The 26,050-nt window shown below is 37.1% G+C and overlaps 1 protein-coding gene across 5 annotated transcripts in view; it reads left to right on the forward strand.

Moving 5' to 3' along the window:
• Window positions 1–26,050, forward strand: part of SLC44A3 (solute carrier family 44 member 3) — a 47,285-nt gene that overhangs the window by 3,989 nt on the left and 17,246 nt on the right. For all 5 annotated transcript variants that reach the window (XR_009154294.1, XR_009154293.1, XM_058176104.1 and 2 more), the window contains exons 2-10: window positions 3,816–3,923; window positions 7,300–7,442; window positions 7,843–7,988; window positions 8,526–8,619; window positions 9,156–9,325; window positions 11,771–11,860; window positions 14,176–14,300; window positions 15,905–16,091; window positions 19,440–19,605. Coding sequence is in view for 3 of the 5 variants with exons in the window: in XM_058176104.1 (XP_058032087.1) it covers window positions 3,816–3,923; window positions 7,300–7,442; window positions 7,843–7,988; window positions 8,526–8,619; window positions 9,156–9,325; window positions 11,771–11,860; window positions 14,176–14,300; window positions 15,905–16,091; window positions 19,440–19,605 (1,229 nt within the window). In the remaining 2 variants the exon portion in view is untranslated. The remainder of the gene's footprint in view (window positions 1–3,815; window positions 3,924–7,299; window positions 7,443–7,842; window positions 7,989–8,525; window positions 8,620–9,155; window positions 9,326–11,770; window positions 11,861–14,175; window positions 14,301–15,904; window positions 16,092–19,439; window positions 19,606–26,050) is intronic.

Genomic DNA, 26,050 nt, shown 5'->3' on the forward strand with positions numbered 1-26,050 from the left:
TCCCAACCTTTTTTCAACGAATTCATCCAGTCCGTTAGGGAAACGGAAGTGGGGGGTTGCACGGGGAGTTCAGACATTGGAACGAAGTCCATGCCGGTGGTTACTTGAAAAGGGGTTAACCCCGTGCTGCTGTGTACAGCATTATTATATGCGACCTCTGCAAATGGTAACAAATCTGACCAGTTTTCTTGTTGGTAATTTACATAACACCGTATGTATTGTTCCACCATCGAGTTCAATTTTTCAGCCGCTCCATTGGTCTCCGGATGGAACCCAGAACTAAGTCCTTGAGACGACCCAATGGACTGTAGGAACTCCCTCCAGAACTTGGCTGTGAATTGAACACCCCTGTCGGATATTATCCTTTTAGGAACTCCATGCAGTCTGTAGATGTGTTTGACGAAGAGCTTTGCTAATTTTCTCGCCGATGGCAATCCGCTGCATGCAGTGAAGTGGGCCTGTTTAGAGAACAAGTCCACTACGGTCCATATCACTGTATTTCCCCCACTAGGTGGGAGTTCAACAATAAAATCCATGGCAATCTCTTCCCAGGGTCTGGTGGGTTCGGCTACGGGTTGTAGGAGTCCAGGGGGTTTCCCTGGTCTGGACTTCATGGTGGCGCAGGTAGCACAGCTCCGGACATAGTCTTCGACATCTGATTTCATTTTTGGCCACCAGAATTGTCTTCTAGCCAAGTGGAGAGTCTTTAAAAATCCAAAGTGACCTCCTAGGCGACAGTCGTGGCTTCTCTGTAATATAGGCAGCCGCATAGCGACGGGTACATAAATCTTGGTTCCTTTCCAGGGTATCCCATCCTTTAAGGTGAGGTCTGGCAAGTTTTCTTTAAACCAAGCATCGTCAGTGAGTGCTGATTTTAATTCCGCTAGTAGTTTATTTGGTGGGATATTAGTACTACGGCGTGATCGCGGTCGAGTAAGTGCTTGGCTGGCCGGTTCGCTATCGGGAATCATCGCATGTATTACCTCTTCGCGTTGGCTGTCAAATTGTGGTTTCCTAGATAGGGCATCAGCCAGTAGATTTTGGTCGCCGGGGATGTATTTGAGGGTGAAATGGAACCGTTTGAAAAACTAAGCCCATCGAACTTGTTTGGGAGACAGCTTTTGAGGGGTTTTTAAGTATTCGAGGTTTTTGTGGTCCGTCCACACCTCGAATGGTTCTTTTCCCCCTTCAAGAAAGTGTCTTGAAGGAGAGGAGTGCCCAGCGCACTGCAAAGGCTTCCTTTTCCCAAACTGCCCATCTGCGTTCAGTGTCCGTCAGTTTTTTAGACACGTACGCGCAGGGCATAAGATTGTTGTCGGTATTCCATTGTAATAAGACTACTGCTACTTCACTTGCATCAGCTTGGACCACAAAAGGTTTATTTGGATCCGGGTGTTGAAGAATTGGTTCCATCAAGAATAGGCGTTTCAGGTGTTCAAAGGAACGTTGGCAGTCCATTGTCCAAGGTAGGGGTCGATTAGGTTTGGGTTTGGCGGGTAATGGCCCAGTTTTTAGCAATTCTGTTAATGGTAGAGCTACTTCTGCGAAAGAAGGAATGAATTTGCGGTAAAAATTTGCGAATCCCAAGAAACTTTGAAGTTGCTTACGTGTGCGTGGCGGTTGCCAATCCAACACCGCTTTTACTTTTCCTGGGTCCATTTCGATACCTTCGTTTGATATCCGGTAACCTAGGTAGTCTAGGGATTCCTTATGGAATTCGCATTTGGAAAGTTTGACATATAGCTTGGCCCCTAGGAGCTTTTTAAGGACTTGTCTGACCAATTTGATGTGTTGTTCGATATTGTTTGTGTAGATAAGAATATCATCTAAGTAGACAAGAACCCCATTGTAGAGATGGGGGTGCAGGGTTTCATTAATTAGTTGCATAAAAACAGCTGGAGCCCCTTGGAGGTCAAAAGGCATGACACGGTATTGGAAACTGCCCAAGGGGCAGTTGAAAACCGTTTTCCATTCATCACCTTCCTTGATGCGGACCCGGTAATAGGCTTCCCTTAAATCCAATCTGGTGAAAATTTTGCCTTTTGATAAGTGGTTCAACAAATAGTGCATAAGTGGTAAAGGGTATGTGTTTTGTATGCAAATTGCATTGATATTTTTGAAGTCAATACACAATCTAAGCGAACCATCTTTCTTTTGTTTAAATAGCATGGGCGCAGCTACAGGTGATTTTGCTGGTTCAATGAACCCTCTGGCTAGGTTAGTGTCAATGTATTTTCTTAGTTCAGACATTTCGGCTGCGTCATTGAGTACATTTTGGGTTTTGGTAATTTTGCCCCCGGGTGCAATTCAATTGCGCAATCAGTTTGTCGGTGGGGGGGGTAAGAGGTTACATTCATCCTTGCTAAAAACGTCTGATAAATCCATGTATGCTTTAGGGATGCGTGGTTCATTAGGAGATGGATTGGATATGGTGGTTGTTGGTTCTCTCTGGTGGTCATTTTGGATAAGGTTTTTTTCGACCTCTTCCTAACAAACCTAAAAAACCTCTTGGAGAGGGGAGAGGGGGGTAGAAGAGAAGTGTGGACCACTGACACTCATGTGGTCATGTGACCAAAATTCAGGCACTTGGCAACTGGCATGTATTTATAATTGTTGTAATGTCCTGGGGTCACATGATCACCTTTTGGGACCTTCTGACAAGTGAAGTCAATGGCGAAGCCAGATTCACAACTGTGTTACTGACTTAACAACTGCAGTGATTCACTTAACAACTGTGACAAGAAAGGTCATAATATAGGGGGAAATGCACTTAACTGTATTGCTTAGCAACATAAATTTTGGACTCAATTGTGGTCATAAGTCAAGGACTAGTTGTAAGTTCTTGTTTGCTTCAGTAACATATATTGAGCAATTATGCAATACAGCTCAATAAAGCTGTTCACAGTATTTGAAAGAGGTACTTTGCAACATGCAGGAATAGGAACAACAACAAAAATCTTTGAAGTTTTATAGCAGCCACATATTTTGTAAGGCTGCTTTAGAAGTACTTCCCATATGTCTCTGCATGCATACGCATGCACTGCTACTTTGCTTTGCAGGAGAGAAAAGCAAAATACTTGCTGTATACATGCATGTGTTTTGATGTTTATGTACAACCACAAAAGGATATAATCACCCATGTCCATCAGTCATTTATTACATACCTAAACAGCACTTCTTAAGGCATACAATGACTCGCTAGAATGCATTGTATGAATTGTACAAAAAATGTCGCTAAAATCTGTAGCAAAAGTTTAGCATCTCAATTACAAGAGAACTCAAGGATATTCTCTCTTAAAACCATATAGCACATTTCAATTGGCAGGGAAGACAAGGACTTTATAGGACAGTGATGGCTAACCTGTTTGTCGTCGCGTGCCGATAGCCATAATGCGATATATGTGCGCGTGACTGCTGTGCATGCATGCCCCGTGAATGTGCCTCACACATGCATGACAGAGACCCCAAAACCAGCTTAGCTGGGGCGACAGCTCGCATGCCTGCAGACTGGGCTCTGCATGCCACAGGTTTGCCATCACGGTTATAGGAAAATCTTGAAGTATATATGATCACTATTAGAGAAGTTATTTCTTCAGGTAAATCCTCCAGTTCATTTAGGGACTCAGAGTTAATTTTTTTTGTTAATACCCGTAACATTTAAATTTATAATCTGATACTTGTGTGCTTTGTGCAGATTAAACTAAAATGAGTGACCAAGATCTATCCATTGGATGCCATGCAAAAAGAATACATTGTCTATCTAACCATCCTTAATGTTTAATGAATCTTAAAATATATCCTATTTGTGAATCTAGGTTTCTGAAGACAGATTTCCTGAATCAAGAAAGTGGAGACCATTGATACATAGGAAATGCACAGACAAATTTTGGTTGATAATATTTTTCCTCTTTTGGGCAGGTTTGGTAAGTAGAGTTCCCGTTGAAATAAATGTGTTGAAAAGAATGACATGTGATTGAAATTGTTAGTGAATAATCTGATAAAAATATTTCTTTATTCAACTGCAGTGGGTACTCTTCGAGTATATCTGTTTCTCCGGAAGCAAAATTTTACAATATTTTAACCTGGTTTTGTGACTGTCTATTTTATTATGTTATAGCAGGGTGCAGTAACAGCTGTTTCAGTATTTTACCACAATTTAATATGTTTTTCTTAAGAAAAATGGCTGTGTTTTCTGCCAATAGGCCCAGCTCATTGCCAAATTGCTGTACATAAAGATATAGATATGGAGAAATAAAATTTGACATTAAACTGTTTAATCCCTTTTTAGCAAAAGGTCCTCCCCTCTCTCCCAGATTTCTATAGACCAATTCTAGAATACAGCTCACCTGTTTGGAACCCTCACATCTCTGACATCAATACAATTGAACGTGTCCAGAAATATTTTACAAGAAGAGTTCTCCATTCCTCTGAAAACAACAAAATACCTTACCCCACCAGACTTGAAATCCTAGGCTTAGAAAGCTTGGAACTCTGTCGCCTCCAACAAGACCTAAGTTTAACTCACAGAATCATCTATTGTAATGTCCTTCCTGTTAAAGACTACTTCAGCTTTAATTGCAATAATACTAGAGCAACTAATAGATTTAAACTAAATGTCGACTGCTTTAATCTAGATTGCAGAAAATATGACTTCTGTAACAGAATCATCAGTGCTTGGAATACTTTACCTGACTCTTTGGTCTCTTCTCATAATCTTAAAAGCTTTAACCAAAAACATTCTATTATTGACCTCACCCCATTCCTAAGAGGACCATAAGGGGCGTGCATAAGCGCACAAACGTGCCTATCGTTCCTGTCCTATTGTTTTTCTTTTCTTCTTCCTATATATATATATATGCTTATACCGCCTAATATTTACTCATATATATGTTTATATGCTATATAATCTTTTTGTATGATACCTACATATATTGTTGTGACAAAATAAATAAATAAATAAATAAATACGGTCAGGGGACCTTGTCCTTTCTGAGGTTGGTTGTTTTCTTGCAGATGTTTCATTGCCCAAACTAGGTAACATCATCAGTGCTAGTTAGGAGTGGGATTTGCTCTCAGTTTATTTTGGAGTTGATCTATGCTCTTTGGGTGCTGATTGCTGGTAGGGAGGTGTTTTAGTCTTTTTGTCCCCTTTTTGGCTTGTTGATTTTCTCTTTTGCATAGTGAGTAGATATTGTTTATGTCCATGTGTCTATTGATGGGTAATTTGTCAGAGTATGAGACTTCTAGCGTTTTTGGACTTCGCTTGGTCTAGGATAGTCACAGTTTCTCAATTGAAAGTATGGTTAATTTTGTCCATACTTTTTGGAATTAAAGATTTTTCATCATGTCTTCTGACTGCATCCACATGGAATCAGCGTAGCACACAAGCCAACTAAAGCCCTTCAAACATCCTAAGTAAACCAAAAGACCTAGCAGCCCCAGAAGGAGTCATCTGCAACTTATAGTGCACGCAGGCCAGATGCATCACACATAGACCACACCCATCCAGCTCCACGAAGGGGGGAAACGTCGTGAAATGTCACATGATGCAGCGAGTTTGACACTCGCGATACAGTGTAATGCTGCAACAGTTATTACAAACAGGTAGAAGACTGACAGAATGCATCTATGATCACCAACTAGCACTCAGAAAACATGATTAATTAGCTCCAAAATTAACATCAGACCAGCAATCAAGTAAACAATACCCCAATCAAGGAATGACCAAACAAGCCAATAGTAAACAGCCCGACCAAAGAATCTTTTAAGACTGTCCCCCTCCCAATGCTGACAGGGTAAGTCATTAAAACACAGGTGTCAAAGTCACGGTGTCATGTTGCCGTCACATGACTTTTCGTGATGTTTTTCCCATTCACGGAGCTGGGATGGGTGTGGCCTGCGCGTGATGCATCCAGCCCATATGACGCCAGTTTGACACCCCTGCACTAGAATATAAAATGAGAGCAATCCTACTATTAATTAGCACTGATGATGTTGCCTAGTTTGGGTAAAGGTAACTCTGGGCAGCTTACAGCCATAAAAATAGAATAGAATAGAATAGAATAGAATTTTATTGGCCAAGTGTGATTGGACACACAAGGAATTTGTCTTGGTGCATATGCTCTCAGTGTACATAAAAGAAAAGATACGTTCATCAAGGTACAACATTTACAACACAATTGATGATCAATATATCAATATAAATCATAAGGATTGCCTTATGTATCTATACATACATGCTATATGTATGTATGTATCTATACATACATACATAAATGTATCTATACATACATGCTAAAAAATAAAAGCAAGAATTAAAAACCAAGAACACATGGGGAGGGCGGGGTGGAGTGGGGAGAGGTAGAATCTGTTGTTACTCAATCAACCATCTCCACTGTGCTATTCCCCCCTTAAATTTACCAATAAAGGAAATATTCTCCTTTATTAGTTATTTTAACATCATGTTTGGGGCAAGCTCACGAAAGGAAGGGAAAATCAGGTTGTCACTTTCTGTTAAACTAGCCACCCCAAATGTTACTAATCTGAACATTTTATTTCTCTTTTCATTTGGAGGAGAGATTTTATGGGTATCAATAAATATTCTTTGCCTTTCCTGATAAGTTAAACAGAATAGAATAGAATTTTTTTATTGGCTATTATATTATAAAGTTTTATTTATAAAGTTTTCTTTTCTAAACTATTATAAAATTATATATTATATATTATAAACTATTATATAAATATAATAAATTATTAAAAAGTTCTCCATATTAGCAGAGAAGAAAATGTTTTAACTTTATCATATATCTCCCTATAACTGTAAGCAGAATATTTTGTTATCTTTCCTATTTTCTTCTCTTCATCCAAAAAGTTTATGGAATTGTAAACACTAAATATGTAAAGCGAAACTGTTTTTCAGTATAATTACTGATTCCTGGAAATAGTTGAGAATCCAGTTGTCAGTAACTTTGCTGTTTGTGATTATCTGGGATTCTTTAAGCTGATCTTATCAGCTATTGAGGTCACTTAAGTGGCTTGTGGATTTGAGTTAGGAAAAGCACCATATATTTCTGAACAAACCAGAAGGTAATGGAAAAGTATAGACCAAATGCGTATCTAATAATCTGTTACAGTTTCTGATAAATGCTTCACTTGACGTAATTGCATTGTAAAGGAAGCATAAATATACTTAAAGGGTGAAATAGTTAACCCTTAATATTCAGTAGAAGGAATGATATATAGTAAGTGTGGCAGATCGATGTGAATCCCAAGAATAAAGTAATGTGCATATGCTTACAGATGTTTATAACAGGCTATGCTGTAACAGCTGGAGCTACAGAAAGGCTTATATTTGGATATGATAGCTATGGAAATGTTTGTGGTCGGAGGAACACACCTGTGGTTGGTGCACCTTTGTCAGGACAAGATATGAGAAACAAAAAGTGAGCAAATTATCATTTATACTATTTTAACATTATCTCCATTATATTTGAAGTGAAATTTGATTCCTCAGAAATCCATAATTGGTGTGGCTACAGGTATTTTACACAAAGAAAAAAAATGCGTAAATATCCCAAAGCAACAACAATATTTTGCTAAGATTCAATATATTTGGAAATCCTCTTAAGCCTTAAAATCATCTTTTTGTTTAATATATTATTAGAATTTATCCTATATACAGTATTGGTCAGAACAAAATTGCAGAAGTATGCAATATGAAACAAATAGAAATTCATTTTTGGTTTCAGTTTTTAAAAAATCTGCTTGCAATGCATAGGTAAAACTTGTAGGTAAAGTAAAACGCACATTTTGATTCTTAAATACTTTCTCTCCCATCCTTAGATTTGTATTCTATTTGAATGCATGTGGTTTTGGGGGAAAAAACTTCAACATCAAAAACATCAGATCAATTGCATTATGTGTATCAAGCTGTCCACAGGAGCAACTGAACTATTTGGAAGATATCCAGCTATTTGCAAATAACAATGGTATGAGGACAAATATATGAGTTCCGTTATATGCAAGGTTTTGTTTATATATTTATCTTTACCTAATATATATATGTATGTGTATACGTATACGTATATGTATATATGTGTATATGTATGTATGTATATGTGTGTGTGTGTGTATATTTGCTTAATTAATAAAAGATTGAATAAAATTATTGATTTCATATAAACATTATTTTATTGCCATTCTACATCACACAATAGTTTCTTTAAGATGGTCAGAGTTATGGGACCAATTGCTTATTAAAATTTCTAAAAAATTAACATGGGCTTTAAAATTATCAATAATAATTTTTTGTAATAAAATGAATATTTTGCCCAGTTTACTGATTCTGCTTTCTTCTTTTTTCATTTTTATGTCTTTTAATTATATTTTAGTTTTGCTATAACTTTAATCTTTAAAAAATTATGAAGTGTGATCTATATTTTCCTTAAAAAAATATAACAAATCAGTAAAAATAATTCCAATACTGTGATGATTATGAATCTATTTTATGGGTTTGTTTTCTCTAGGATCTTGCCTTTGCGTTTACAGTTTGAATGCTAGCAGTTGTATACATGGATCCAAAGCTTCTGAACTTTGTCCCGCCCTACCAGTGCCACCAAGGTAAGGACAATCGTGGGTATTTATTTACATAGAATGAAACACATTCAGTTCACTAGTTTTGCATTGAAAAGTTGCTCTTTTTCAGAACAAAACTCAGTAGTTTCAAGGAAGGAATATTTAAAATATTCTGCATATTCTAAGCACTCTACAGATAGTCCTTGACTCCCAATGCCACTTGTGACAGGAATTTCCATCGCTAAGCAATGTAGTTGTAACTATATTCCTTAGCAATTGAACTACATTGCTTAGCGATAGCAATCTCTGCAGTCCACTTGCCATCATTCACTGAATTCTACAGTTGTTAGACGAAACAATTTATTGCTAGATTCCCACAAACAATGGGAAAGCCAGCAGGAAGTTGCAAGTCCCAGGCAATAAGTGGCTGCTACCAGGTGGGGAGGATGTCAGAAGGGGTGCAGAGGAAGGCTGTACACAGTATGGGAAAGTGTATATGAAGGTACGAGGGAGTGTGTGACTTTCATTCCAGTGTGTTCATTTTTTAACATTTATTATATATATTTTTTTAATTGTCCCAGTTTATCTTTTCCGCTGTTTAATCGATGTATTCCACGGAACGTCCAATGCTATTCCAATTTCGCACCTGTGTTAATAGATGTGGTAAATGAGGTGGACTACTTTCATCGTATTCTGGGTGGGCTTATGGCAGGAAGAGATACGGTAACGGGACTGTGCATCCTTTCATTAGGTAAGTTGAGTCTGTTTATTTCATGTAAACATTATTTATATTTATCTTTTAAAAAGTTAGTGTATTACAAGATATATGCAACTTTGCTGTTATTTATCTTCAAACAAATAAAGGCAAAATTCCCCCTGAAGAAAAATATATCTGATCATATATTTAGTGGGATAAAAACACAAAATCTATCCAAAATCATAGCCAAGCCTTTATAAGACTGGCCAGATGAATCCAGAAAGGTGTGCAAACTTTTGAATTATAGAAATTTCTCTGAATGGTATATTTTAAAAAATCTACTAGAGAATGAATAGGAGCTCATATGTAATTTTTACAAAATCTGTTCATAAAACTGCTGCTGCTGGGAAGAATTTCACTTTATGGTGTGCATCAATGATGAGTTTCAAAAATTTTCGCTACCAGTTGGGTGGGTGTGGCTAGGTGGGGGCATGTGACTGAGTGGGCGTGGTCAACGTGATGTCACTCACACCCATGCAGTCACATGACCCCCCCCACCTAGCCACGCCCACAGGAAAAGGTAGAAAATTTTTGGGAATTTCCATCTATCTACCCCCGCCCTTCCTTCGCCAATCACCCCCGTTTCCCCTCAGCAGCCCTGGCCCTAGCCCCGCTTCCTCCCCCACCACCGCCTCTTTTCAGTCTGCTTATCTTCCGCAGCGGCTGGTCCAGAAGGCAAACTGACTGGATTTTTGGCGGCCCCCAGCTAGCCAATGCTGCTGGAAAGTGGCTCTCAAAGAGGCAGCACCTGGCTGCAGGCTGCTGAAAAGTATCAGAGGTCTCAGAAAAAGCTGCTGCTGTCACCGCCATGTTCTTTACACATGCGCATCCCATTGGACTTGCAAGGCAATGGGGTGGGTGTGCGCAAAGAACATGGCAGCGTCAAACATGGTGACCGGGGTGAGCAAGGGAGACCAGTTCCTGTGGGCAGCTGGCCATTGCTACTGGTTCGGCAACCTTGGCCAAATTTCCACCAACGGTTCGCATGAAACAGTGTGAACTGGCTGAATACCACCTCTGGTGTGCATGATAATTACTACCAGTAGTCAAAAAATTTCATTCTAAACACAGGGGTGTCAAATTGGCGGCCCGCAGGCTGGATGCGTCACGCACAGGCCACGCCCACCCCAGCTCCACGAATGGGAAGAATGTTGCAAAATGTCACATGACAGCAATGTGAGACTGCAAGTTTGACACCGTGTTCTAACACATTCAGAATTGAGCAGCAAATGAGATTTGGGTATAAATTGAAAGTGCTTGTGAGCATATAGTTCTATTCAGTAGTTTGATATTCAATATGAATATCAAAGTAAAGTAAGAAAACACATTTATCTTAATATTAATTGATACGATTAATAAAAAACAAAAACGTTTTAATAATAAGAATTCTCCTAAGAACTAGGTTTCATGTTTTTAAGATGCTAGTTTTTCAAGAAAGAGAATACAGGTAGTTCTCAGTTAACAGTCACTCGTACAGTGACTTTGAAATTATAGTGATGAATGAGAGAGACTTAGAACAGGTCTTCATGGTTGCATCCATTGCAGCAGTAATACGATTCGGATTCTTGGCAACCAACTCACAATTATAGCGATCATAGACTCCCACGATTACGTGAACACCATTTGCAACCTTCATTGATGGCTTCCAACAAGGGGGAAGCCAACAGGAGGTCACAAAATGACTATCAGATGTGAGACACAGGATTCGCTTAATTTAATAGCAGCAACTGAGACTGTCAGAAATGTCATAAATTGGTGGAATCATGTGATGGTGAACTTTATGATCACATTTGTTAGAATTCTCAGCCCGAGTTATTGTTGGTAAACAAGGACTACCTGTACTTTAATCATTATTGAAATATTATGAATTCTAACCCTTTTTCTAAATTATGTTTTTTACTTTCTTTCAGACTTTAGCAATTGATAATCTGCTAATGTAAATACACACTCACATGATTCTTACAGACATATATGCACCTACATATTTATGAATGATTATCATGTACACTTTTTGTTGATTCAGAAAGATTAATACATGATATTTTAAAATTGCAGTATGCAATTCATTTTTTACAAAGAGGGAAATAATTCTGCAAAGGCAATGAAAATGAAATGAACAGCATAAGAAAATTGGAAAGTTGATCATGTATCCTTAAAAATAAACAATAATGAGTATAATAGAATCTAAATAAAAATATGGTACCGAATTGCATTAATTTCTATTTTAAAGTAATAAGACCTGCATGACGATATATAGAATTTATTGTTAAACTCAAAGACCGCATGTGCATAGTAAGTCTGCTATTGGATCCTGTAATATTTGGCAATTAAATTGGCAAGAAATGCAATTTCCATCTCTTAGATACAAAGAAATTTTCCATGTACTCCACTTAATTAGCTTGTTAAAATAAGCAATCTATTCCATTATTTTCATTGCAGTTTTGTCTGCCCTAATGATGTTATCCTTCAGATGCATCAATATGCTCGTGGTCCATATTTTTCTTACACTGTTTGTATTTGGATTATTATGTAAGTATAATATAATTTATTTTACAATTTAGGAAAACTGGCCTTCATACCAAATTATTTTATCAGCTATACATGAACATGAGGGTTTTTCCACTTCCTTTAATCCTGATGAAAATCTCCCACATCCTGAAAAAACATAATCAGAAATCTTACAATGTAAAGAGCTACTTGCAGAAAAAAAATTGAACATTCATGGTTCTTTCTATATTTCATTCAAAAACCACTAATAAAGTGATTCAATGAAAAAATAGATCTGATTCTTCTGACATCTAGTTTACTAGCAAATGAAAAATAACTTCAATAGGATTTGTAGGTTAGTACTCCAACATGTACTTGGAATATGAAAGTCTCTGACATCTGAAGGGACTCAGAAGCATAAGAAAACTTGGAGAACTCTTGCTCTCTTCTTAATTATTTGATCAAGCATTCCTGACTCTTTTGAACATGTTTAACATGCCGTATTTTTCACCGGCATAAGACGCACCTAGATTTCGAAGAGGAAAACAAGAAAAAAAACAGTTTTTGGCCTTCGCGCATCTGGTTTTTGCCTTCCCCAGCCCCCAGGAGCACTCTGCAGGCCTCCCAAACCCTCTGCGCATCCCATTTTTGCCCTCCCAAACCCCCCACATGTCCTGTTTTTGCCCTCCCCAGCCCCCAGGTGCATTCTGCAGGCCTCCCAAGCCCTCTGCACGTCCCATTTTTGCCCTCCTCAGCCCCCAGGTGCACTTGGCAGGCCTTCCAAACCCTTCACAAGTCCCGTTTTAGCCAAAAACAGACTCATTTTTGGTGAAAACAGGACGTGGGGGGGGGGGTTGGGAGGCCAAAAACAGGGCCGTATTCGGTCTATAAGACACACACACATTTCCACCCACTTTTTGGGGAGGGAAAAGTGTGTCTTATAGTTCAAAAAATGTGGTAAGTGTTTTTCAGAGTGCAGGTGGTGGTGAAATAAATACTATTTATTTCACTTTTTATTTATATATTTATTTTGTTCCATTTTACAAAAAGAAAACCTAAAGACCTTGGAGATTTTTTAGTCCAACCCCCTGCTCCACAATTCAAGACAAGTGACTGTCCTGTCTCTTAGAATGCAGGATAAGATAAGTCACTGTGGATAGATCGCCCTGTTCTATGAAATAAAATTTGGGAGGGGGGAAATTGAACCTCTCCCTTATTGCTAAATTGTGGAGTAATAGATCAGCTTTTTCAGCAGCTAAAAAACATGCTACATTACCAAGAACCTGAAATCTTACCTAATTCTACCACATATTACAGTAAGAATTGTAGGAAACTGAGAAAAATGTTTTACTGAAACTCACATGAGCTTTCCAAGTTTTCCTTGTGTAGACATTCAGTTCCACACTTCCACAGAGAGGAAGTGATTTCTGCCTAAAGTTTCCTCTCAAAAAGTTGCTTTTGATTTTCATTTAAACCAGTTAGTGGTTCTTCCTACTATCTTTCCAACAATCTTTCTACTACTCAAGAATGATCTGTAACCAGCATTATTTATTATTAAACTTGCATGCTGCCCATCTCGCCTAAGGTGACTCTGGGTAGCTTACAGGCATTGATTAAAATGCACTGTAAAATATTAAAACAATACATGAAGAGCTTAAATTTAAAAATTCAATTAAAATAAAATTAAGCAGGATGGAGAAGAGAGGGAGCAAAGTGTGCACAGGGAAGAGTGGATGTTACCTACTCCATTAGCCACCTCCAAAATGCCACACCCCAATTGGGGCTCCAGGCTAGCTGGCACAACCAGGTGTTCAAGGCCAAAAGGGGAGGAGCAGATCTGACTTCCTGGGGCAAGATGTTCCAGAGGGCAGGAGCTGTGGCAGAAAAGTATCTTCTTCTAGACCCTGATAACCAAAATTCCTTGGCTGAAGATTCTCTAAGGCAGGGGTGTCAAACTCGCGTCATCACGGAGTTGTCACATGACGTATTGTGACTTTTTCCCTTTCGCTAAACTGGATGTGGCCAGCGTGTGACGCATCTGGGCTACAGGCCGCAAGTTTAACACCCTTGCTGTAAGGAGATGCAAACCCATGTGTCTTCATAAGAACCCAGTTACAATCAAACATCTTTAGCAGGTAATTGGAATAGAAGGTAATATGCCTCAATATTATTGTGTCACAAAAATGCAAACTAGAGTAGAATTTTAGTTTGTGTTACCTTTTTTTGTATTAACCTAATTTTTTAGTCTCTTTGGAACTGCAGTTGAATCATGCCGAGTAAATGCTTGATGATAAGCTTAATGTGCCATTTATCTTTTAAATTAAATAAACATTGCTGGATTTCTGTGTTTGTTCTAGTTGTCTCAGGTGTTATGTGGTGGCTTTATTACAATAACAGCAGTGGGCCCAGCATAGAATTAGAAACTGAAAAAGAAAATATGAAATTATTATATGGACTTTTTATTATATCTTCAGTTATTGCGGTAAGGCATTTATGTATATTATCACTAATATTCTATGGATACTTTATTTAATATAGAATAAGATAGGACTTCATCAAAAGTATTTGCTAAACTGACAGCCTACAGTTAATTTCTTATTTTTATTTGCCTTTAGCAATTAAATTGCTTCTAGTAGGTATGCATAACCTGTAAAAAGCCAGTGTTAGTGCAGTTGAATATACACAAATCGGCATTTGCTGCAGATTAATTATCTTTCCTTGATAATGGCTATTATTGAACAACAATAACAGAAACATGCACCTTCTGTCTTCTATCTGTTGCTCACTAGTGAATGCTAGGAAAGATGGTGCTGTCCAGTTACCTTGGATCCTGCTGTGAATACCTGATCCACCTAAGGCAGGGTTGTCAAACTCGCGGCCTGTGGACTGGATGCGTCACACGCTGACCATGCCCACGTCCGGTTTAGTGAAGGGGGGGCAAGTCCTGATACATCACGTGACGATGTGAGTTTGACACCCCTGACCTAAGGTGTTGTTGTTTTAAGTCATAAATACATCTCTTGTACATCAATCTGAAACTTTTCAAATTATATTTGATTGACATATTTGTTTATTACTATACCCTTCTTATATTAATCCTGCTAAGATTTTATTTAATTATTTAAGAGGACTGATACATGAAAAGTAATAGCATCCGTCATAATATCCAAATAAGTCAGATTTCAGAGATGCCTGGATGCAACTTTTTTTTTAAATTAATCTGTAATTTTCAGAATCTTTAGTGAAGACACTTAGAAAATCCAGTTAGTCAATAATGGAACTTGATGTAAAATACACTGTACATGACTGACTCAAACCTTGTAGTAATAGGGTTAGGAATGTATTTGTTTTTAAAATCAAATTACTTGATTCTACCAGTTAATGAATGTCAGGGTACAATGGAATAGGACATATTTAAGTTGTAGAGAGAGAAAACACACAGCTGCTGCACTTGTGGATTGTACCAATGTGAATTAGGCTTCTGTGTCATCAAAAACTTGGGCACCAAGCTTCAGTAGTAGCAATGTTTTTTCACAAGGGGGCAGCAGTTATCTCAAGGAAGACAGCTGCATTAACAATACACAAAAGTATCTTTTGAATAAATTTTTTTACTTAACATTTTTAGCATTGTACTGTTAATGATCTTTCAGTGTCTGAGAAGTGACAGATCAAACAAACTGCACCTCATTTTTAATCATACATATGACTGGTCTTTATATTGTTGACTTTTCCTGCTGTATAATTGTAGCTATTTATATTTAGATCAGTAAGAAAACTTTTTAAAAAAGAAGTATCTAACAAAACTTACTCATTTGTTGAAGTTATGTTTGAGCCTTTTCTGTATAGAATCTATGGTTTTCACAGTGTATCTTCTACACATTTTCTTGGGCAGAAGTGTGGTGCAAAACAATGATAATGGTATTGAAATTTTTATCTCTATGTTGGTGCATTTATAATGTAGATTTGTAAGACTACCCATCTCAAAATTATTTGGTTAGTGGACAAATGAAAAATTAGGTACAGTTCCTAGACTTGATTCTCATTTGGTAATAGAAACATTCTAATGCATTATTTTTCTTTTTATAGGTGATTCTAATTGTCCTGATAGTGTTATTAAGGAAGAAGATTCACTTCATTATTCAGCTCTTTCAGGTTGCCAATAAAATAATTGGCAAAGCCCCCTTTTTGTATTTTCAGCCTATTTGGACGTTTGTAATACTTATTGTATTCTGGGTGTACTGGGTGGCTGTGCTCCTTAGCTTAGGAACTGCAGGTCAGTAATGTTACATCAATTCTCTTTGCTACATAAATATCTCATTTTTCTCTGATTATCAAAAGTTATTAAAATTGTCCCAAGGTATGTAAATATGTTTGCGCATGAGTGTTGCACAAGCTATTTTGTTTTCTAGAGTTGCAAAATACTCTACTATGGATCTAGAACCAGTCAAGCTAAACCCTACATTGATTGTTATTTGATTATTATAGATTGGCTTGTCATTTTATGAACAGCATATCCTAGCCATGTGTATTTACTTCTCTTGGTCTCCTGTTATTTGACCTTAAGATAAAAACAGCATTTCCTACAAAAAGAGAAAATAGTTGCAATTAAGGAGGCTTGGGTGGTTATGGTCTTGAGTCAAGACATTAAACTGATGAACCCGTACTTCTTCAAAATGTGTAGTATTGCTTGAATTAAGGAAACTTATTAATTTTAATTGTATGATTTAATACACCCAATAAGGCAGTATTTTATTTCGACTATGGAAATAAAGGAGAGGGTTAGAAGTCTACAGATCATATATAAGGTAAGGATTAGTATGAGTACAATTGTATGAGAATACAATAGCAATGCAAAATTAACAGTCAGCCAACTAAGTGCCTCTTTAGTGTGAAGAAACAATTATTACTTAATTTTGTTTCTAGTTGCAAAACTTCAAAATAAAAAAGTAATTGTAAAACTATTCAGTTGATGTAGATACATCCCCAAACCTTCCCAAATTAAAAAAAAGAACATTGAAGGATAAAGTCACAATGATGCTCTTCTATTATCAAAACTTGGCAGCTGAACAGATACGCCTGTTAGTATTGTTTCTGCTATATGAAGTTTTCCTCATTTTCCCCAGCTAGTTAAAATTACATTGTGTAAGATAGAACTTGATGTACTATCCATGCAAGTTAGAATAGAATAGAATAGAATAGAATTTTATTGGCCAAGTGTGATTGGACACACAAGGAATTTGTCTTGGTGCATATGCTCTCAGTGTACATAAAAGAAAAGATACGTTCATCAAGGTACAATATTTACAACACAATTGATGGTCAATATATCAATATAAATCATAAGGATTGCCAGCAACAAGTTATAGTCATACAGTCATAAGTGGAAAGCGATTGGCGATATGAACTATGAAATGATTAATAGTAGTGCAGATTCAGTAAATAGTCTGACAGTGTTGAGGGAATTATTTGTTTAGCAGAGTGATGGCCTTTGGGAAAAAACTGTTCTTGTGTCTTGTTGTTCTGGTGTGCAGTGCTCTATAGCGTCGTTTTGAGGGTAGGAGTTGAAACAGTTTATGTCCAGGATGCGAGGGATCTGCAAATATTTTCACAGCCCTCTTCTTGATTCGTGCAGTATACAGGTCCTCTATGGAAGGCAAGTTGGTAGCAATTATTTTTTATAATATTTTTTATAAGTTAGTTTTATATGCTGCCGCTGTGTCCTTCTCCAAAAGGAATGCCAATGCTAGGATTTAAATACCAAATTTAAATAATGAAACCATTCTGCAAGAATAAAAGCCACGAGGGAAATTATTTATTGATATTTAAAAATGACTCTAGAATACACTATGGATTGAAGTGAGTGAAGCATTATAATTAATTTTATTACAAGCTGGGAATTATTAGGATAATGAAAACGGTGATTTGTAAAATAGCATGGACATTTATTTTCCATATTACAGTGAAACCTATATCCATGTAGGTGTCCCTGGCAGATACCATCCTCCTGAAAAAAAAAATGTGGACTTTGATCCACAATGCTAGTCATTTGGTGGGATATGTGCCTTATTTTCAAGTGACCTTGCTCTGATCCAATCCAAATCTAATTATGATGCTGGTTTAGGTTTCAGGATTCAAGTAGCTCTGGACTCAATGCCATAAATCTAATGGATGTGGTTTGCTCCTTGTATGAGCATCTAAGCCAAACCATTGCTTGAAGTGGGGGTTCTGAAAACTAACATTAAATGCTGCTCTTTCTGTTCTACCACTTAAACCTCTAGTAGGTATTTTTAAATAACACTATTTATCGTGTTCTGTCACTTTAATATGGAAATACAGATTAATAGATGTGTGTGACTGAAAAAGAAAATTGGCATTATCAATGGTCGTGTGCAGTTTTCCTTTAGCTGACTTTAGCTAATGTGTTGTTAGGTTACAAGGAAACACTTTCTATAACCTTGAAAAGACAGCTAGCTTGCCTTTATATGTAGGAGTGTGATTTGAAGGTCACATATTTCCTAGACAATGTGCTTCGCTTAGAATACTTATAAAGCTTTTTCTCTTTCAGTCCCTGCCCAGCCATCCATTTAGAAGCAGTTAGAGGTTCTAATTCATAATGGACATGTTAATGTCTGAAATTGATAGAACGGTAACAGCCACTAGATCTATTAGAAAGTTTCCTTGTTTGTTTTGCATTTCTTTCCCAGGGTAAGGTATTCAGGAAATTTCCCAGGGTAAGGTATTCAGCCTTTTTTCTATGTATGCATTTTCTAGTATAGATGCATATTCTTGTATGCTTTTGAAATCCTTTCAATTTTATAAATCTTTGTTTTCTCTCCATGGAATGTTGAGCTTTATGTTAGCTATATTTAATATCTTAAGTTATAATTGATAGAGGCAGTTCATATTTAATGACTGTTTCGTTGCTGTTTCACTTAGCGACCACTTCACCTAATAAAAAGGAGTTGCTAGTCACAATTGCAATTGTTATGTAGCTTTCTTTGTACCTCTATATACAAAGCAGGGGTGAAATCTACTTACCTTTCTTACCAGTTCGGAAGTGGACGCGCCGCCTGCCCGCGCGTCACATGAGCGCACAGACCTTCTGCACATGTGCAAAAGCTGTGCATGCACAGAAGGTTAAAAACACATCTTTTACCTTCATTACCAGGAAGTAATGACACCCGGGCGGGTGGGCTGAGCTTCAATCCACTATCGCTACCTGATTGCCAAACCACCGGCCACGATCACTACCGGATCACACGATCCGGTCCAATCCAGGAGCATTTCACCCCGATACAAAGCTGTCTCAGTGTTTTAAAAGTTTATAATTGTAGCTCATTTTGATGTAACTTAAACATTTTGTGGCTGTACATTGTTCCTTTTTTTAAACCTATCCATTATATTTATTTTTTATTTTAGCATAAACATTGTGTCTTAGTCTGACATTTATCTTTTTATTCATTTTTATTGTCTTAATTTTTATTCTATAATTAGTTTCAAATATTTTCATTATAAATTGTTTCTAAAATGCGATAAACAATTGGTTGAGTAACAGTTGAATAAGCTAAAAAAAGGACAGTAGAAGAATATTGATTTCTATTCTTGTGCCTTAAATTTATAGGCAGTGCACAAGTCATTTCAGGAGGCCAAGTGAAATACAAAATTCGATTTGGAATCCGCTACATGTGGTGGTATCATTTACTGGGGCTTATCTGGACAAGTGAATTTATTCTAGCATGTCAGCAGATGACTGTGGCTGGGACTGTAGTTGCTTGCTTCTTCAACCGGTATGTACAACAGTTAATCTAATTGCCAAAAACGTGTTTCTTAGCTTACTTTTACTGTATTTTTAAGAGATTGGGGGGGGGAATCGAACAATCCTGTAAGCACATATAAACAAGCCCTCTCAAAGTCAGTGGATTCCTTTCTCTGTAAGTATAAACAGAATTATATAATTATTGAGGAATGTGATGAGAGCAGTTGATCTTTATTGGTTGATGTTCTATTCTGTGAACTAAGTGGCTTTCTTTCAAATCTTGCTTGTCTCATTAATTCAGTGGCTTCATTCATGCCTAACAATCTATAATTTAGTAGTACATCAACAGGATTCAGACTTCTGGACTTTCCCACACTACTTATGCTATTCTGGCATGACTTTGGGGAAAAGATGAGAAACATTTGCTGTTTTCAGCTAATAGCAGTTTTCATTCCATTGGATACAAATTAGAGTGGGCTTTAAATTAATGATTTGTTTGTATCCAGAAAGCTCAAATCATGTTTGTAATCCAAGGTTGTTATTAAACCATAGTTAAATGAGCGCAGATTGTGTTTTATATACATTTTATTAAAAATATTTAAAAGAATATAAAACTAACAAACTAATACAGAATAAGGAGAAGAGAGAGGAAGAAAAAACAAAAGTACAGAAAATATGAGGAAGTTCTGATTTCCTCTGCCTTATGGTTATTAAAAAAAGCTAACTTTTTCCTTGTAGCCATTTTTTCTAATCAAAACAACAAATCATAAGTGCATTCTTTTCAGTTTTGTGCAAAAAAAAGTGTTTCCAGTCAACCATAGATCATACGTTCTTTTACTTTTTCTTTTGTCACATATTTCAACAAAAGTTTATACATTTTAGCAATAACATTTTAATCATTAATATATAGTTCTGTTTCAAACTCAGTCCTATGTTCAAACAGTCATATCTTTTATTCACTTCAGATCTTTCTGATAATTGTTTATAAGAAGACCAGCGATAAGTAAAATTTTTATTGTCAAATCTTTGAGTTTATTTTTCACTTTCTTTGAGAAAATTCTAATATGATAAATTAGCCATTCATGTTTACTTATCATTTCTCATAAAAAATAATTGCATATTGTTTTGAAACATAACACAAGAGTTAGTTAGAAAACCAAAGTAGATGCTTTTAACTTACAAGTGAGAAATCAGACTCATAAATGATACAAGCAGTTATTTAGAATTAAATCAATCAAGTTTGCTGTTTCATTTTGAAATAATAATAACTAATCTATAAGATTTGTTGGTCTGTTTAATATACAATAAGTTGCTGGTTTTTTTAGCATGTGTATTATATGTGTGTATGTGCATTAGAGAGTGAATGTGTGTGATAAGGCTCTACGTTCTAGAAATTCTATCAAAAAGGAAGAGGGAGATCAATTAAACTACAATCCAAGCAACGGTTTATTGAGTTTCAGCCTGGAATAAATTATACATAGTTCTCCACTTAACAACCATTCGTTTAGTGACTCTTTGACGTTACAGTGGCACTGAAAAAAGTGGTTTATGACCATTTTTCACATGACCATTGCAGTATCCCCATGGTCATGTGATCAAAATTCAGACACTTGGCAACTGGTATGTGTTTATGATGGTTGCAGTTTTCCAGGGTCTTTTGCCACCTGACAAGCAGAGTCAGTGGGAAAGCCAGATTCACTTAACCACCGTGATACCAACTTACCAAGTGCAGTGATTCACTTAACAACTGTGGCAAGAATTGTTGTAAAATGGCAAAATTCACTTAACAACTGTCTTGCTTAGCAAAAGAAATTTTGGGCTCAATTATGGTCATATCTCGAGGCCTACCTGTAGTATCAGAAGAATTTATCAGATAGCAGTCCCTAAAAGCTTCTTGTTCATTAAATATTGTAAATGTTGAAATATTCTGTACCCCCAAAAGCTTCACAGTTCTCCATTGTTTCAGTGAAACTTGGAGATTATCCACAATTAGAACTGGAATTCTGATTTTTATGTTTTACTATTTGGTTAATAGCACGATGTGCTTTAAGTTATATTAATAGATTTAGATTTTGTCCTGTGTTTCTCATCCTCTTGCATAGGTAAACAGATTTATGTGTTTGAATTAATGTGCCCGGCTTACACAGAATGGTTAGTCTGTAGCAGTGGTAGTCAACCTGGTCCTTACCGCCCACTAGTGTGCATTCCAGTTTTCATGGTGGGCGGTAGGGGTTTTCAGGGATACTGAAGCACTTTCCCTTTTTTAAATTTAATTGACTTTTTAAAAAACTTTTATAGCATTATTTAAAAACATTTTCATTAGGGTTTCATAAAATTCCCCGTGACAATTTAAATTTCTGAAAATATACTATTTGTATCGCCCGCGCATATATTTAGTTCGTGTTACATAAGTGAAACTAAATGGCGCTATAGTGTGACTGCAAACAAAAGAGCCTCGTCCCAGAATAGCTCACGCATCTCCCTCCACACCATCCAGCTGTAACAGACAGGCAGAGCTGGTACCTGGCACCCCCCCCAACCCAATCCATGATGTGCAAGAGGCATGCACAGAAGACGATACACAGCGCATTACTGTGGAACCGGTGGGCAGTTAGAAAATTTTACTACTAACAGAGATACAAAAGTGGTCAGTAGGTATAAAAAGGTTGACTACCCCTGGTCTGTAGGATGCTGATTTGTTGGATTATGAATACTAGGTTCATTTGGCACGTGGTTCTGTCTTTAAACATGGCTCAATAGCTCATTTGTACCCAGAATGGGAATCGCCAATCAATCCTATGAGTGTAAACTAAGCTTGGAAAGTTAAGAAAAGATGCAGAAGAGGACCCTGGTAAAGTATTGTTGCTATTTGTCTGCTTCCTTACGAAATGCCCTAGGGTTTTTTGTTGTTGTTGTTGTTGTTGTTGTTGTTTTAATTTATATCCCGCCCTTCTCCAAAGACTCAGGGCAGCTTACATTGTGTTAAGCAATGTAACATTGTGTTGAGCTCATGCATTACAGAATCACTACTTCATAAGGTTTCAGTTCTATTTATAGCAGGGGTGCCTCACCCGTTGGATATGAAGGATTTTGGTTAAATTCTTTCCGTTTCATAATTTTCGTAAAATCTCAGCATGGTATAATTATTTTACTTCGGTAGCTTGGTGAGGAGAAAGAAAGAATTACACACTAATTATATCCAGTGATGCGTAATATTTTAATTTTGTTTTACTACAAAATAAGTAATTTAGATTTGTATTCAGTTTGCAAAGAAATGTAAATATTATGTCTTGTGTCTGAAAAAGTTTCATTTTTCAGACACATTCTTTTTATAACATAACTAAGGAATCTGAGCATCTACACAGGACAAATACTGTGTAAGATACCGTATTTTTGGGTGTATAAGACACACTTTCTCCTCTCCAAAAGTGGGTGGAAATGTCTGTGTGTCTTATACAACAAATGCAGCCGAAGCCCTGCCTATCCGCCAGCCCCAACCTTCGGCCTCTGCCTCCCAGCAATTTGCCTCCTTGCAGCAAATAGCCTGGTCCGCTTCAGAACAGCCTGATTTAGCACAAGCAGCTGATTGGCGGGTGGATCTGCCTCCCAGAATACCGCTTATCAGTTATTCCAGGCTGCGAGGATCGCCACTACCCATCACTGCTGCTGCCTATTGCCACCTCTGTGTGCCCTATTTTCGACCCGTTCCAGGTGATGGGATCGCCATCGCCGCCTATCCCCATCACCTGGAATGGGCTGAAAACAGGATGCACAGAGGCCGAAAATGGGCACACAGAGGCAGCGATAGGCGGCAGTGGCGCTGGGTGGCAATCCCTGCAGCCTGGAACAGCTGATAGGCGGTATTCCGAGAGGCAGATCCAACAGCCAATCAGATGCTCGTGCTAAATTAGGATGTGCTGAAGCTGACCAGGCTATTTGCTGCAAGGAGGCAAATTATTCAGAGGTAGATTTTTTTTCTTGTTTTCCTCCCCAAAATCTAGATCTGTCTTATAGTCCGGAGCATCTTATAGTCTGAAAAATACAGTACTTTTAGAACACACAGAATTATAGCAAAATTTTCATAAAACATTAATTTTTAATACCGCATCCTATAATCATCCTTTTAACCAGAATGTATCGGATAAATAATTTGGGACTAGTTTAATTCCGGCAAGAAATGTTGATTTGACCAATATTTCCTCTAATGAATACTTTTCTGTTTTTGCCATTTGTTTGAATCTCTTTCAAATATGATTACATCATGTCAGAACTAAATTTGACTCTCTTAATACCACTGATAACTGTAAAAGTTACAGGATAGGCATTTGAATTGAAAACCTTACACTTCCAGAGGGAAATGTGCAGTCCCCCTGGTGTTGATCTCTCTTCCTATTATTTGCTTTGTCAGCTTGTAGAAAATGAGATGAATCGATACAGTAGAACAATGTTATAAATATAGAAAAGAAAAAACAGCAACGTTATTCACATACTTTGTGGGAGGGACGTGAACAAGAGCTTTTGTTTATCGCAGTCTGTGTAAAGCTTTCTTTTTTAGCTAGTAAGCAGTTACAGGAAACTGGAGAGGTTTTAGTTTTACAAATCTGCTTCCTTACTACACAAGCCATTAGGCACTCTGCTCTTTTCTCCTAAGCAGAATTAAACTGGGGAGGGTTGTGAGTTGTTTCAGCTGGATTACCTATTGCAGGAGACATCTGTTTGACCTAAAACAATAATAATGAAACATGCTTTGCTTTTTTATTTTTTATTTTGATGAAAGATGCATTCCTTAGAAACTGTAATGAAAACGAGGGGTTCAGATAACAGTATTGCTATATAGTTTGTGGGAGTAGGCTCTGCATATTCAAATATATAGCTAGAATTTTACTTTTAACAGATAATATATTTTTGGAAACTTGATTGTTTGGCAGAGTACTTCAATAAATATGCACTGAGATCCCAACTCAGCCATCACATTCATTGATTCTCATTGGGGGAAGACTTTTATCCTATATCACCATTTCTAAAATTTGAATAATATTCTTCCCAGTACTATTTTGTAGCAAAAATTGCTTGATAGTTAAGGGTCTCTGAGGAAAATAAGCACTATGTAATTCTCTCCTACTAAAATCCGTAGTAGGAATACTGGAAGCTAGCTTTAAACTTGTAAAGCTGCTGCTTTAGGATTAAATATCTCTCAGGTTTAAACAAAGAGCAAATGTTATTAATGTATTTTTAAAAATCGTAACAGTAAGAACAATAAAGCGCATATCAATCATAAAGACAGTTTTTAGGAAAATGTTGCTAAGACAGCAGCTCAGAAGCATTTTCTCATAGTGGTGTTTACTTCAACTCCTCTTAAATGTCATGCAATATTTACATCAGTGATTCCCAAACTGTGAGCCGCGGCTCCCCAGGGAGCCGCGCTATCGTCATGGGGGCGCCGCGGAATATCTGCGCCCGCTGGGTCCGGCGCTGATGCGCCATTTCTGGGGCGTCTGGTGCGCATGCGCAGTTGCAGGTCGGATTTCCGGGGAGCCGCGGGCGCGTCTGGTGCGCATGCGCAGTTGCAGGTCGGATTTCCGGGGGAGCCGCGGGCGAAAAAGATTGGGAACCTCTGATTTACATGATTGCACTACTAGAAACACCATGAGAATTGCCCTAGTTTCTAGCCTCAGCATATTACATGACCTTGAATCTGCAATGCTAGAGAAGATTATATGTGTCAGTAGACCAGCTGATGGCATTCTTTAAGTCCCTATTATTTCTGCTAAGGATTGAGTGCTTTATACCTTTTATATATTTGGCTTGATTTTAGATTCAGAGAAGAGTATCGGGTCTTTTCCCATTTTTCCTTGCCAAGAAAGAGGCAAGGAAATTATGGGTTAGAATCACTTAAGGAATTTCTAGACCTTTTCCTAGACATTTCAGAACATACAGTTTGTGCACATTAATTATCTAATCTTACAAGTAATATGTAATCAAGCAAAGACAATTTCTTCTTTTAATGTCCGTAAGAAATTAACTACTAATGAATGCATAATCCCTCATTTATATCAAATATTGTACACTTGGTTTCTGTATTAATTTAACTGTGAAATCATATCTTCAGATGTTAATGTGAAATTTCAAATGTGAGTGCTTATTAAGAGGCATTTTGATTTATCTCAATTGAAGCTGAGGTTTAAAAAAACTATTTCAAACAGAGAATTAAAACCATTTAAAATATGTTAACGATTATTTTTTACAAAAATCCAGTGGTTATCCTTAAATAGACTTGTAGGTTGGTAACTAAAATATATGCATACCACTTTTATGGTATTTCCTATTGAAAATACTGAAACACAGGAAAGCAGTACAGCCATTTAGCTGTAGTGTAGCAATAAGAAATTTTTGTGGGTCCTTGGGAATTTATGTTAGAACAGACATTTTAGTGGGTGTTCTTTTGCCCTGGCAAAATAAGTTTTCTTGAATCTAGT

The sequence above is a fragment of the Ahaetulla prasina genome, chromosome 3 (genome assembly GCF_028640845.1).
Source record: "Ahaetulla prasina isolate Xishuangbanna chromosome 3, ASM2864084v1, whole genome shotgun sequence".
Lineage (NCBI taxonomy): Eukaryota > Metazoa > Chordata > Lepidosauria > Squamata > Colubridae > Ahaetulla > Ahaetulla prasina.